Source organism: Oreochromis niloticus, linkage group LG15 (genome assembly GCF_001858045.2).
Source record: "Oreochromis niloticus isolate F11D_XX linkage group LG15, O_niloticus_UMD_NMBU, whole genome shotgun sequence".
NCBI classification, from domain to species: domain Eukaryota; kingdom Metazoa; phylum Chordata; class Actinopteri; order Cichliformes; family Cichlidae; genus Oreochromis; species Oreochromis niloticus.
In genome coordinates this window covers 31,475,735-31,489,224 of record NC_031980.2, presented here as the reverse complement: position 1 = coordinate 31,489,224, position 13,490 = coordinate 31,475,735, and the positions used below count along the sequence as shown (strand labels likewise).

General features: G+C 41.3%; 1 protein-coding gene across 1 annotated transcript in view; it reads right to left on the bottom strand.

Annotated features, from left to right (window-relative positions):
* enah (ENAH actin regulator) overlaps nt 1-13,490 on the bottom strand; it is a 109,296-nt gene that overhangs the window by 5,529 nt on the left and 90,277 nt on the right. The window contains 9 exon segments of the mRNA XM_019345712.2: nt 127-184; nt 983-1,067; nt 8,338-8,404; nt 8,573-8,624; nt 9,824-9,872; nt 10,043-10,179; nt 10,659-10,871; nt 10,874-10,980; nt 13,282-13,489. Coding sequence (XP_019201257.1) covers nt 127-184; nt 983-1,067; nt 8,338-8,404; nt 8,573-8,624; nt 9,824-9,872; nt 10,043-10,179; nt 10,659-10,871; nt 10,874-10,980; nt 13,282-13,489 — 976 coding nt within the window.

Here is a 13,490-nt window from a genome sequence, read left to right as displayed (position 1 = left end):
GAATAAATGAAGTAATTCATACAATGGCCAGTAGAAGGATGGGTTACTGCACTGTCATGTTTAGTATGGACTCACTACAAAGCCTTGCTGGTCTTTCTGTAGGATGACTAAAGTGGTGATAATTACCATCAATGAGCTCTTCTTTTAGTTTTGACAGTTCCTTCCTCATCTCATCAAGAATGTCCTTAAAAACAAAAAAAGAACAAAGTCACATTTTCATATAAACATGAAAAATGTCATTAGACCTCAGGGACGAGCTCGTCTTGTGCAATTGTTCATTTTGGCCCCCCGTTTCCTTCTTTTACTGTGGGTACGCATCCTGGCAACTGGTAAAAGAAGCTCCCATCTCAACTTTACAAAGTAGCTAATCCCTTTTTAGGTAATCTCTGCGGGATTAGGGATAAAGACTTACTTAATGACACCAAGATGCAAACAAAGTGACAAACAGAGCATGTAAGGCATACTAAAATGATGAGCCTTAAGTTTGACCTATAACTTCAACCCAGGCTTACTCAGTGAGACAGTGAGTGTGGTGAGTGGGTCTGTGGACTGTCACGTCTGTGGCCAGTTGTAGTGACAGATATGCAGAACTCTGACAGACTCTTTACTTATCTAAGAGGCTCATTCACAAGGTTAGAGGGAGGAGCTGCCTTCTAACAGGACTGCACACACCCACACTACCACACACTGAACTACTAACAGGGCTGCATAAATAATGAAGAAACACAGACCAATGAAAATGCCAAGGTCAATAGAAGCTCCAGTTCCAAGTTCTATTTTACTTTACTTTAACAACAGCACTATACAGCTGACTTGCTTTAATATGACAACTTTGTGGAGCAATATTGATATTGTCGGGCGACTTTTGGGTCACAAGGAAAAGAAATTCAGTCACCATATACTGCAAAAACCTGAAAACCACAATCACAGTATCAAAGGGAATATACAGAAATAAAATCTATGTCTAAAAATGTCTACTTACCTGTTTCAATCTATCATAGTCAACAGCTTCTGTTGGCACACCATTGGCACTTAAGGATGCAGTAGGTGTAGGAGTGGATTTAGGTCTATGAGAAAAGACAAAGAGCACAAAAACTACTTGTAAGATCATAAAGCAACACCAGCTGCTATGTGATTTATGAGTAATAAATGGAGGTTTAGAGCTCAGTAAAATCATTGAAACCACACAATCTGCCCTCCTACAAGAATGCTTACTTTTGTTTGGATGCTTGTAAAGCAACTTGAGTAAATTACATGATGAGAGAAAACAGCAGTCGAATAAATACGTCTCAAACTGTATTTGAATCTATTTTATCCCGAGGAGGAACCATAAATAGTTGAGATGATAACAAATAAACACAAATCTGATGTAATATTTGACATCATTTACATGATAATAAACTCTCCAATCAAATGTGTCTGTCATCACAGGCAGGAGATTTGTTAGTATGCTGGACTGCACACACTGAGCATTTTCTCTTTTGTCTTAGTCCGATATAAAATGCACACAAACACAGTTAGCAGCCAAATCCTGGTTGATGCATGCACAAACACTGGATACTGTACACAGAGACATGCAAGGGAATACACAGAAAAGCAAACACACAGTTCTCAGCCACCTATCAAACTGAAATAAAGAGGGGGCAGATCCAGTTCATGAAATATACTATAATTATATGGAAACTGGATATTAGACTATGCAGTATGGATAGTCCAATATCCATACTATGAATACACCAAAATATTAAATTCCTTATTAATGCACTGGCACGTTCTGATATGACACAGACTCGGTACTAAGAAGCTGGCAGGTTAAATACTGGGTCCACTGGATATTTGTCTTCTCACATGTTCCTCTGTCAGCTGATGTCTAGGAGAGTTAAGGGCGTGACATAGTCACTCATACCAGATATCCCAAGAATGTGACTGAGCTGAAGCTTCTCTGGAAGAATAATAGTATAAAATTCACTGTGGAGAACTGAAAAACTTATAAAAAGGTTATTGCTTCCAGAAGACGTTCCCTTACTTTTCCCACAGCTCTGGAAATATTGAAAGCAATCTGTTTGTCTAGACCAGGGGTCTGCAACCTTTAACACCCAAAGAGCCACTTGGACCCAGTTTCCACGCAAAAGAAAACACTGGGAGCCGCAAATACTTTTTGGCATTTAAAATGAAGATAACACTGTATATATTGTTTTTTTACCTTTGTGCTTTGTGTGAACAACTAAAGTAAGTAAGTAAAGTTTATTTATTAAGCGCTTTTCACAGACAGGCAGTCACAAAGTGCTGTACACAAATATTAAAATAAACAATACAATCAATAGACATTATACACAATGTAAAAGATCAAATGTAAATAATGTAAAGAATATAAAATACGTAGTTCAACAATAGGCTTGTTTGAACAGAAAAGTTTTTAACTGCTTTTTAAAAGAATCCACAGAGCAACTAAGGTGTGTTGCTTATAAAATCCATGAAGTGCTACAGAGAAAATTACATTTTATTTATGTAATTAACACATTTTGAACTCTTAAAGAAATATAACAAAAGGAAAGACACCCAGCTGAACTAAAATGATCCATGTAGCAAACAAAAACTGTTGTGAGCTGCCACCCTTTTAAAAAGTAATTGGAAAAAAAGCACTATGCCGCTAAAAAAATAGATATTTGCAAAATTCTGCCTAAATATCTATTTTACCTTGTTAATGTGTGTGGCGGGGCGTGGTCTGCAGTGCCGCTGAATGGGAGTCAGACACACCTGAGCGGCACCAGCAATCACGCCTCGCCACCTTAAAGTCTGTGCTCTCTCTGCTGTTGTTGGTATATGTCGGGCTGTGAGCTGAAAAGCTACAACCAGCTGTATGCGTACAGCAACCGTATGTGAAAAGTGGTCAATAAAGAGATGCTGAAAAGCATGTCCATGCAAACATTGTCGGGTCTGCCGTGATATGTTTACAATGAGACTTCTGGTCCCGAACCTCTGCTCACAGCGTCTGCAAATCGGGGCTTTCATCTTTACGCAGGACTGTAAGCTGTCATCTGTGAGGCGTGAGCGGTGTTTGTTTTTAACATAGTTCACGGTTGAGAACAGCTGCTGACATAATGTGGATCCGAAGATCCATAATTGGCCTATCTGGGGTTGAAAGTCTCGATAAATGCACGGCGTTTCGGCGGGTACACCGGCTTCCCCGAGTGTGACGCTTATTTTGAGCGATGAAAAAAATAATAAAATATAATTTTATTTTCATATTTCAAAATCACAACAATCTTCCAATATAGAACTACAAGTTTAAAAAAAAAATAAAATAAAATAAGTAAACACAAATAAAATGCACTTCAGCTAAATACTTCTAATTTATTTTCCCAAACCACGCGGAGCCGCACTATAAGGACTAAAGAGCCGCGGGTTGCTGACCCCTGGTCTAGACAGAGATCAGACCACATTCCTAACAGTGCAAATACACTCTACTGCCCCTGTGTTTTTAAGGAGGACCCCCCCCCCCCCCACACACACACACACACACACACACACTTAAAGGAAGGAGGAGGATACCAGTAATCAAGAGAAGGCTGGTATTGCCCCATACACCATGTGAGGGACAAAAAACATTCAGAGCAGCCAGTTACTTTCAAGATAGGACACGTGACAGGAATGAGAAGTGAAGGAAAAGGAAGTGACCTAAACAGCAGGTCATTAGGTAGCTCTGGGACTGGGAAAAATTCAGGAAACTGAGTTTGTGGTGTGTTTGTGTTCCTTTTCATGCTGGTCTCAGAACAAAAGAAATAGTGGAGGTAAGAAACAGACTGAGGAAGATAAATCAGTGAGCACACATTATACAACATTTACACAATAATTAAAGAAATATTAAAGGAAACAAATTAGTGTTTTGCGTATGATTTGGTGTATGTGTATATTGTGATTTACCTGCCCAAATGCTGCCCATCGCACAGTAATACAAAATATAAAAAGTAGTACAGGGGTGGCTGTAGCTCAGGTAGTAGAGCAGGTCAGCTACTAACTGGAAGGTTGGTGGTTCGATCCCAGTGCTTGCCAAATGGGCAAGATACTAACCCCATGTTGCTCTTAACAGCTTAGAAAAAGTGCTTGTGTGAATGGGTGCGATTGGATGAATGAATGAGTTGTATGAAGTGCTTTGAGTGCTCAGAGTAGCGCTATATAAGAACCAGTCCATTTATGATTACAGTAAAAAGTCAACGTTTTTCTGGTCAGATCAACAAAAAGCTCCAATGCGTGCAACACTACAGGGTCTGACAAGTGACAGTCTGCTCAGCTCAGCTCTCTGTGGGCTGCATATGAAAGCCAATTTTATTAAGCTGGAATCAAAAACACCCATCTGGTCTTCTCTCTTGTGTGTGTACACACACACACACACACACACACACACGCCCCCCCACCCCGCTCAGCTATCTTAGTGAGGACCCTCATTGACATAATGGTTTCCCTAGCCCCTTACCCTAACCCTTAAAAATGAATGCCTAACCCTAACCCTAAACTTAACCATAACCTAATTGTAACCCTGACACTAAAACCACGTTTTGAGCCTCAAAAATGGCTTTAAATGCCTTCAAAAACGTGAGGACCGGGTTGTGTGTCCTCACAAGTGACTGCTGGTTCTCACAAGTATAGTAGAATGCAGATTTCGGTCCTCACAAAGATAGCTAGACAAGAACACACACACACACACACACACACACACACACACACACACACACTCTTATCTGGCAGAGCCTGCTGGAACTGTTCTGGCTCTTCAAAGATAATACTCTGCCAAGTCTACTCTACACTGGGTGGACACACATTTTTGTGTTGGTCTGTATGATAGGGTGGGTGTACAGTATGTGACGCACACATATGGATTTCCCCATTTAAAATAAATTAAGTTCTGAGTGCAGCAGGCACACAGCATGCAAACAGAATGACTAGATTATATTAGAAACCCATCATCCAGACACACACTGATTTAGAACACACCACACTGGACCAAATGGCACGTATCAAACAACAGACGAGCAGGCCCGGCCCCCTACAAGCCTGATAAATGTAGTAAAGAACACAAGGCGGCACACGATTCAGTTCAAACATCCAAGCACTTCGAAAGAACTCCTCTCCAACCAAATCGTCACAGCAAACCTCAACTTTAAAGGAAGTTTGATTTGAAGAAAAAAGGTTCTCTCAAACTTTTCAAGGCTTTTTCTCTCTACCTGTTGGAGGAATCTGCTCCCATGGGATTTCTCCACGGAGACTCTCGTCTGTGTGAGCAGCAGAAACACTGACTTTACAAATTACAGTGTAAAACCTATATATGTACTGCAAAACGCCAGCCTATTGGGAAGGTTTCTGTTAATAAGTGGTTTAAAACGTCTTGATGCATTCTCAATCATCCAGGAAAGTAAATCTCCAAAAGTTGAATCTGTTCATCTGGACGTAGCGTTTTGTGGGAGAAACGTTTCGTCACTCATCCAAGTGACTTCTTCAGTCTCAGCTGACTGCAGGTTTCCCCAAACCTTATAAACAGTACATTTGCATAATGACTGAAACCAGCCCACTGAAGGAACAATGGGCTGTGAGGTCAGTTCCTTAATCATAATTATGCAAATTCCCATGACCATTGATCAACAATCACTGACCAAAACCCACTGATCAAAGAACACTGATCAATGGCCATGAGTACCATTCACAGAGAGTTGGGGATCTTTCGCTATCTTACAATCCTGTGATTGCAGCCATTCCCCAACTCTCTGTGAATGGTACTCATGGCCATTGATCAGTGTTCTTTGATCAGTGGGTTTTGGTCAGTGATTGTTGATCAATGGTCATGGGAATTTGCATAATTATGATTAAGGAACTGACCTCACAGCCCATTGTTCCTTCAGTGGGCTGGTTTCAGTCATTATGCAGATGTACTGTTTATAAGGTTTGGGGAAACCTGCAGTCAGCTGAGACTGAAGAAGTCACTTGGATGAGTGACGAAACGTTTCTCCCACAAAACGCTACGTCCAGATGAACAGATTCAACTTTTGGAGATTAATAAGTGGTTGTATAGATGTAAGAAAATACCTGGTAAAATCCTGATATAGGTCATGTTTACTTAAAGCCTCTTGTGGAGTTCCACAAGGTTCAATACTGGGCCCCAAAACTGTTTATACAATATAGATGATATCTTATATGTTACATGTGGTGATGTCACTCATTTCAACTGCTTTCTGCTGTTGTGGAAAAAGTCTGAAACAGCTTCTCATTTCTGTCGAAAGGAAATTAAAATGTACTATAATTCAGTGATTAAGTACAGGGTGGGCCATTTATATGGATACACCGTAATAAAATGGGAATGGTTGGTGATATTAAAGTCCTGTTTGTGGCACATTAGTATATGTGAGGGGGCAAACTCCTCAAGATGGGTGGTGACCATGGTGGCCATTTAGAAGTCGGCCATCTTGAATACAACTTTTGTTTTTTCAATAGGAAGAGGGCCATGTGACACATCAAACTTATTGGTAATGTCACAAGAAAAACAATGGTGTGCTTGGTTTCAATGTAACTTTATTCTTTCATGAGTTATTTACAAGTTTCTCTTTGTTCATAGCCATTGACCTGTCGAAGAGGTTAACACGTGAGGAGCGGACCGAAATTGTGTTGATATCTGGTGAATGCAGTCCGGGTCATTGCAGCAGATTTCAATGCAAGACACCCTACGAGACCACCCATCTCCCATGCTACAGTTAGCAAACTGCTTGCTAAGTTTGGTGAAACTGGTTCAGTGTTGGATTTGCCAAAATGTGGACGCAAGAAAACTGTCACTAACGAAGAAACATCAGTGGCTGTCCTAGCTTCATTCAGCAAGAGCCCACAGCGTAGCACTCGCCGCATGTAACTGGAGAGTGGCATTAGTCGAACATCCCTTCGGCGGATATTAGCGACTCACAAATGGCACCCTTACAAACTCCAGCTACTGCAGCATCTCAACGAGGATGACCCAGATCGGCGCACAGAATTTGCAGAATGGGCAAAACAAAAATTGGAACAGGACCCTCAGTTCACGCAGAAGATTTTGTTCAGTGATGAGGCAAACTTTTATGTGAATGGTGAAGTTAACAAACAAAACCACCGCTATTGGTCTGACACTAACCCACATTGGATGGATCCCTCCAAGACTGTTGGAACAACAAAAGTGATGGTTTGGTGTGGTATATGGGGTACAACGATAGTGGGTCCATTCTTCATCAATGGAAACCTCAAGGCCACTGGATATTTGAAATTGCTACATGATGATGTGTTTCCCTCTTTATGCACTGAAGCTGGCACGTTCCCTGAGTTTTTCCAGCAAGATGGTGCACCACCACATTATGGGTGCCAGGTCCGAGTATTCCTAGATGAACAGTTTCCTGGAAAGTGGATTGGTCGTCGTGGGCCAGTTGAATGGCCCCCAAGGTCTCCCGATCTGACCCCTTAGACTTTTATCTTTGGAGTCATCTGAAGGCAATTGTCTATGGTGTGAAGATACGAGATGTGCAGCACCTGAAACTACGGATACTGGATGCCTGTGCTGGCATTTCTCCTGCGGTGTTGCTATCAGTGTGTGAAGAGTGGGAGAAGAGACTTTAATATCACAAACAGGACTTTAATATCACCAACCATTCCCATTTTATTACGGTGTATCCATATAAATGGCCCACCCTGTATATTTTTTAAAAAACAAAACAAAAAACCCCCAGAAACATGTGGGACCGCCTCTGGGTGAAAAGTTCTGAGTTTGATCTTTTTTTGGATCGAATCTGATTCATAGCTGTCGTTGTTCAGGCTAATATTAGTTAATGCTAGCATGCCTGCTAACATAGATGAAGTATATTTTTTGATACATAAAATATGGTCTTGCATGGTTAAAGGTTGACTAATTCGTCCACCACACACCTTCATCTGGTTATGGATGTACACCATTTTTATTATTTGGGTCACTACTGTATGTGAAAATGTGTGGTAAGGATGCCATTACATTCTCACCCGTTCATTCTCACACACACGCTGGTGGTCTTATGAATCTGCACATAAAGGCCAGGATAAGCTTTAGTGGTGTTAGCCAGCACTAAACGGCCCCAGCAGTGCATCATGCTAAAGCTAGTTGATGCTAATGCTTCAATATATCCTCGTATAGTTTTAGACGCTAGGAAATCATGTTTAGCTGTGTCACACTGCCATTCAGTTAGGAAATGATCAGCATTCATATCCTGGGTAAACTTAATAAACAAAAATTTAATTTAGAACATAAATGTACTTGTAATAAACAAACACTTCAAATGGAGACGTAGGAAGACACTGTACCTTCCAATAACTGGAGATTTGCTACCATTCATGGTGTTTGTTCTTTCCCATGGCTTCCTGGGCATGTCTGGTAAACATAAAACAAAATATAAGAAATACTGAAACCAAACATGAACCGACATAAAGATCAGTATGTCTATAACCTAACTAGATTAAAGCTAGCTGTAAACCTTGTCACCAGTTTCAGGAAGATGCTTGTTAGCTGCTAATGCTGTTGTCTTCATTTAACACTCACCTGGTGTGCTACAAGCTGACACTTTAGGGGTCGTATTTATCTCACCCTCCTCCTATTGGGCACACAGAAACAGGGTTTAATGAGTCACAAGGATCAAGAACGGGTCTTGTGATGAGTGTCTACACAGAATCACAGACATCTTTTAAACAAGTTTCATCTGTAAGACCAACACAGAGACTCAGAACTTTATCCTATCTTCCTTCTCTTACCCCAACCAGTCGTGGCAGATAGCCGCCCCTCCCTGAGCCTGGCTCTGCTGGAGATGTCTTCCTGTTAAAAGGGAGTTTTTCCTTCCCACTGTCGCCAAAGTGCTTGCTCATAGGGTGTCATATGATTATTGGGTTTTTCTCTGTATGTATTATTGTAGGGTCTACCTTACAATATAAAGCGCATTGAGGCAACTGTTGTTGTGATTTGGTGCTGTATAAATAAAACTGAATTGAACTGAATTCTTCCTTTTATATTAAACCAAAAACCTTTGAGATCAAGACAAAATACCAGTGTGCAGAAATTAAATGTTGTCAACTGACAAAACAACACTCCCTTAAAAAATGACCACATATCTAGAGGCACAAGTTGGGAAAGATGGAACGTGGCTGTTGCTATATGCAGGTAGAAAGCACTAGATGATTTGTAATTATAAGCAAGAAGTTAACTCTTAAATGCCTTTAAATACCTGTGTACAAAACATTCATATTGGCCTCCCTACTTCCACTGCCCTTATTAAGCTTTGCAGAACCATGACCAAAGCTTTAAAAACAAAAAACAAAACAAAAAACAAAACAAGAAACAAACAAACAAAAAAACCCCTAAAAGGCTAGATTTTGTTTTCTCCATAGAATCATGTATAAGTAATTAATATAATACTCTAAGAATAGAAAAAAGTATGGAAAATGTTCAACAGATAGCACTTAACATGGTTGAATTCTATTTAAATAGTGACTGGTTTATATCTTTATTAATATTACCACAACTCAAAACAGTTTATTTTCTGCAATTTAGGTAAGTACTAGAAACTTTATGACATATGTCAATAGCAACAGACAGGTATGTAGAACATGACATCCTCTAAAGGCATACAGACTTTCATATTGAAAGTACTCAGTGATCAAAGAGTGAAATGACTGTGAAATAACCAAAGCACACTGAGGAGCTATCGTCTGACGATAGCAATAATGACATTTTGAAACACAGTCAAACACAGGAGTACAGCATGACAGGGGCTTAGACGATGGTTCTGATGTTACTTACCGATCTCTGGTCAGGTTCAGGTGACGAGCCCTTCTCCGCAATTCTTCTCCTGTAAGATGTAAAAAGCCCAGGCACAGTGAGGAGGGCTTAAACACTGACTGATATCAAGTCTCATTTCCAAATTTAAAACCACTAATTGCCTATTTTCAGAAATTAGGACAAAATTTGCATGGTGAATAGACAAATCTGGTTTTGGATGATAATATCATGCGAGTGTACCTCCTGGCCAATAGGGCGCTCATCTCCTCCATAAGCCCTCCTCCTCCTCCAGGAAGGGGCCCGTTACCTCTGGCCTCTGATTTAGCCCCTGTGGCCCCCATCATGGCTGCTGCCAGAGCTGCCCCTGCATCATCACTCTGAAGGGCCACAAGCAAAAACACATTTGTGTTCTTCATAAACAGAGAAGGTATTTACAGTGTTTGGGAAATAAATAGTATAATGAAAAAGAATTAATGTTTTTTAATACTCATTTTATATCAGAAAAGCTTTTTTTTTTGAAGAAGAAGTACGATTCATATTTTAGCCATAAGTAGCCATGTAGTCATTGGCAGACAGTGAGCATTACATGAAATCCTCCTGTGAGCCCTAATGAGATGTGACAGATGGTGACTGTGTGTGTGTGCGAGAGAGAGAGAGATCATGCGTGAATATGGTGTGTTTGCATAATGTTTTAGTGACTGTGAGATCGTGTATGATGATTGGGGGTGACAGAACTAAGTGTATGCATATGCAACCAGTTGCCTTCCTAATACTTATACACTGTATCCTAAATGGTTCACATATGAAGATGTGTTAGTCGAGCGTTCCATTGGTCCATTAACAAATCATCGCTCACCCTTGGCACTTTGCGCAACTTGGCTCCAGCGAGGGCAGCAGCCAGGCCTGAGAGAGGGCGGTCCTCTGCTGGAGAGAACAGTCCAGTGGGAAGAGGTGGTGCTGGGGGTGGTGGTGGGGCTCCGGGAGGGGGAGGGGGACCCGGTGGAGGAGGTGGCGTCCCGCCTGGAGTCAGTGTCGGAGGGAGTGGAGGAGGTGGCGGGGTGGAGGGTGGCCGCCGGGGGTCGTGGGGGTGACGGCCGGGGTAGCAGCCGCAGAGGTCACAGTGGAGCCGGGTGGCAGAGGTGGAGGTGGGGGAGGGGTGGGGTGGTCAACCCTGGAGTCTGTCCCACGTCTGTTGGGGAGAGGGGTGGAATAAGGAGCAGTGGGGGATGGGTGAAGACAGAAAGACATTTTTCAGAACAATTCCAGACATAAACCTGCGGACAGCAGAATGTTGCCGTCCGCAGGTTGATGATGATGAAACTGATCACACTCCAGCGGTTAGATGGATCTCTGGGGTGGGACCATACAAAATAGCATGATTACATTCCATATTGCTAAAGCAATGATTCTGTGTTACCTCAACAGAAGTCTTACTTTTCCTGTTGATTCTGTTTTATGCTTAAGCACTTCAAATTCCTTTTTGTTTTTTGAAAGGGGGAAGGGCAAAAGCTCTTTGGGGAGGGCACGAAAAAACAGGAGGAAAAACCCTATTTTCATTTTGTCTTTAATCTGACACTGGATAGTTAAGTTGACTGTTAAATGATGAGAAAATGTATTGAAAATGTATTAGGATTAATCCATGTAGACTGAACTACCCCACTAAGTTTTATTCTATGTTCAGAGGATCTGATTTCTCACCAGCAATGACAGATTTCACTTTTGAGGAAAAAAAAACAAAAAAACAAAACAAATAAGCAAAGTAGCTCTATTTTCTTCAACATGATACTGACTTATGTTTGTATAACTGTGGCTGACATTTAGCTGTCATATTTCATTTTGACCCTGCTGGCTACGTGTTAGCCACAGGTTTTCAGATCACTTATTAATGTGAACAGCATTACTGGAACCAAACTGCAGGATTTGTTGCCAGTGCGTCCCTACTTTTCATTATTCTCTCTCGGCTTTATCTGCCAAACTCTGCCAGCACTAAATGTGTCAGCCAAAATAAATCTTCGTTCAGCCACATACTGCCACTGAATCTGCTGTGCCGTAAAGGTGGATTTAATTTTCAAATTCAACACAACATATAAAAGGTATGATGGCATGCCATATCATACTAGAGCAAATTTGTTTTATTAAAATGTGGAATTAATGAGTGGATTTGCGTTTAAAGGAAGGCAGCGTGCCAAAGGGGGAAGTCAGACATCACAATTGCTTTTCATGGTTTACTGAAAACCCAATATGGACCATTTAACATTCCAATAAACAGAACTAAGACATGCAAACCATACTAAGCATTCAATTAAACAAACATTTTGGTGCAATGACACACATACAAGCATGCATGTACACACCAATGCATAATAACCAAAAGACAATTGTGAAAAGGAACTTGGGAAGAAGCATTAATTCATAAATGAGCCTCAAACAAACAGATGTTTGCTTCATGTGGGATAGTTTGTGCGGAACCTATGGTATGATACAAGTAATCCAGCCTCTTTCGGCCAATCACTGTGATGAACTCTGAAATATTTGTTGTTACTTTACTCTGAGAACAAATCAGCTCCTTTGCCCATTTTTACTTTTAAGCATATTCCTTACAGGTGCACCAATCAGAGCCTGTCTCAGAAAAATTAGATCAGGTATATCAAAGGTTCTGTGTTTACTGCACCTTGTGTCAGAGGGAGCACGGCTATCACTAGTGGGACAGCTAACATAGTTAAGAGGACGCTAACAGTTAAATTTCAAAGTGACACCAGTTTTTCTTTTCTTTAGACTTTTTGATATTACCCTCTAAATCAATGACAGTTTTAGCTTCATTCTTAATCTTTGGTGCATTCCTAATATTACAGAACAAGTTCATGTGGATAAAATTTGAACAGCACAGTCAATGTTCCACTGATCAAGTCTTGAGTGAGCTTCCAGCTGTGCCTGCTTAGAAATGGGCTTTTAGACCCAAAGTAAAAAATCAAATTATGGAGAGTGAAAGGTCAAATGTGTGTGAAGCTTGTCTGAGAATGAAGAAAAACAAATCAGGCAAGAGATGAAGAAAGCAGGAGTTTTACGCAGGTGTGTCAAAGACACAGACATGCCATGCTGAACGACAAAACATTTCATATCCAATGAACAGCCAGCCAGCACGAGGACATACACAGGCTTTATGAGACTGACAAAGAAGCTAGACAAGTTGGAAAACAATAGCTGTTACACATTGAGATCCCACAAAAGTTACCATAGTGAATATTTTAATATTAGAAATTGTAACCAGACTGAGTTGAGTTACAGCAACCAGGAAAGGCACAATTTTTCTAAAGAAAACTCTTAGATTGGTCTGTGTCACAGGACTTACTTTGTGTTGTGGCCAGGTCAGTGACAATGTAACAACCAACCCCTGTTAGAGTGTGAGTTGCAAGCAATGAAAGACAGAGGGGAGAAAAGCAGTGAGAAAGAGAGAGCAGAATCCAGACTGGAGGCCTTACCCTGGGGCTGGGGCTGACAGGAGGAATCCCCCTGAGCCGACTGGGGCTCTGAGCCTGCGGCTGTGTCCAGCTCCCCTGGCCCCGACAGACCCAGGCCCACAGGGAGGGAGAGGTGTTCAGCAGAGGCAGAGGTGGCAGCAGCAGCTGCAGCAGCAGGGGGCGCTGTGGAGGGAGAGGGCACACCAGGAGCCTGGGATGAGGAGGGGGAG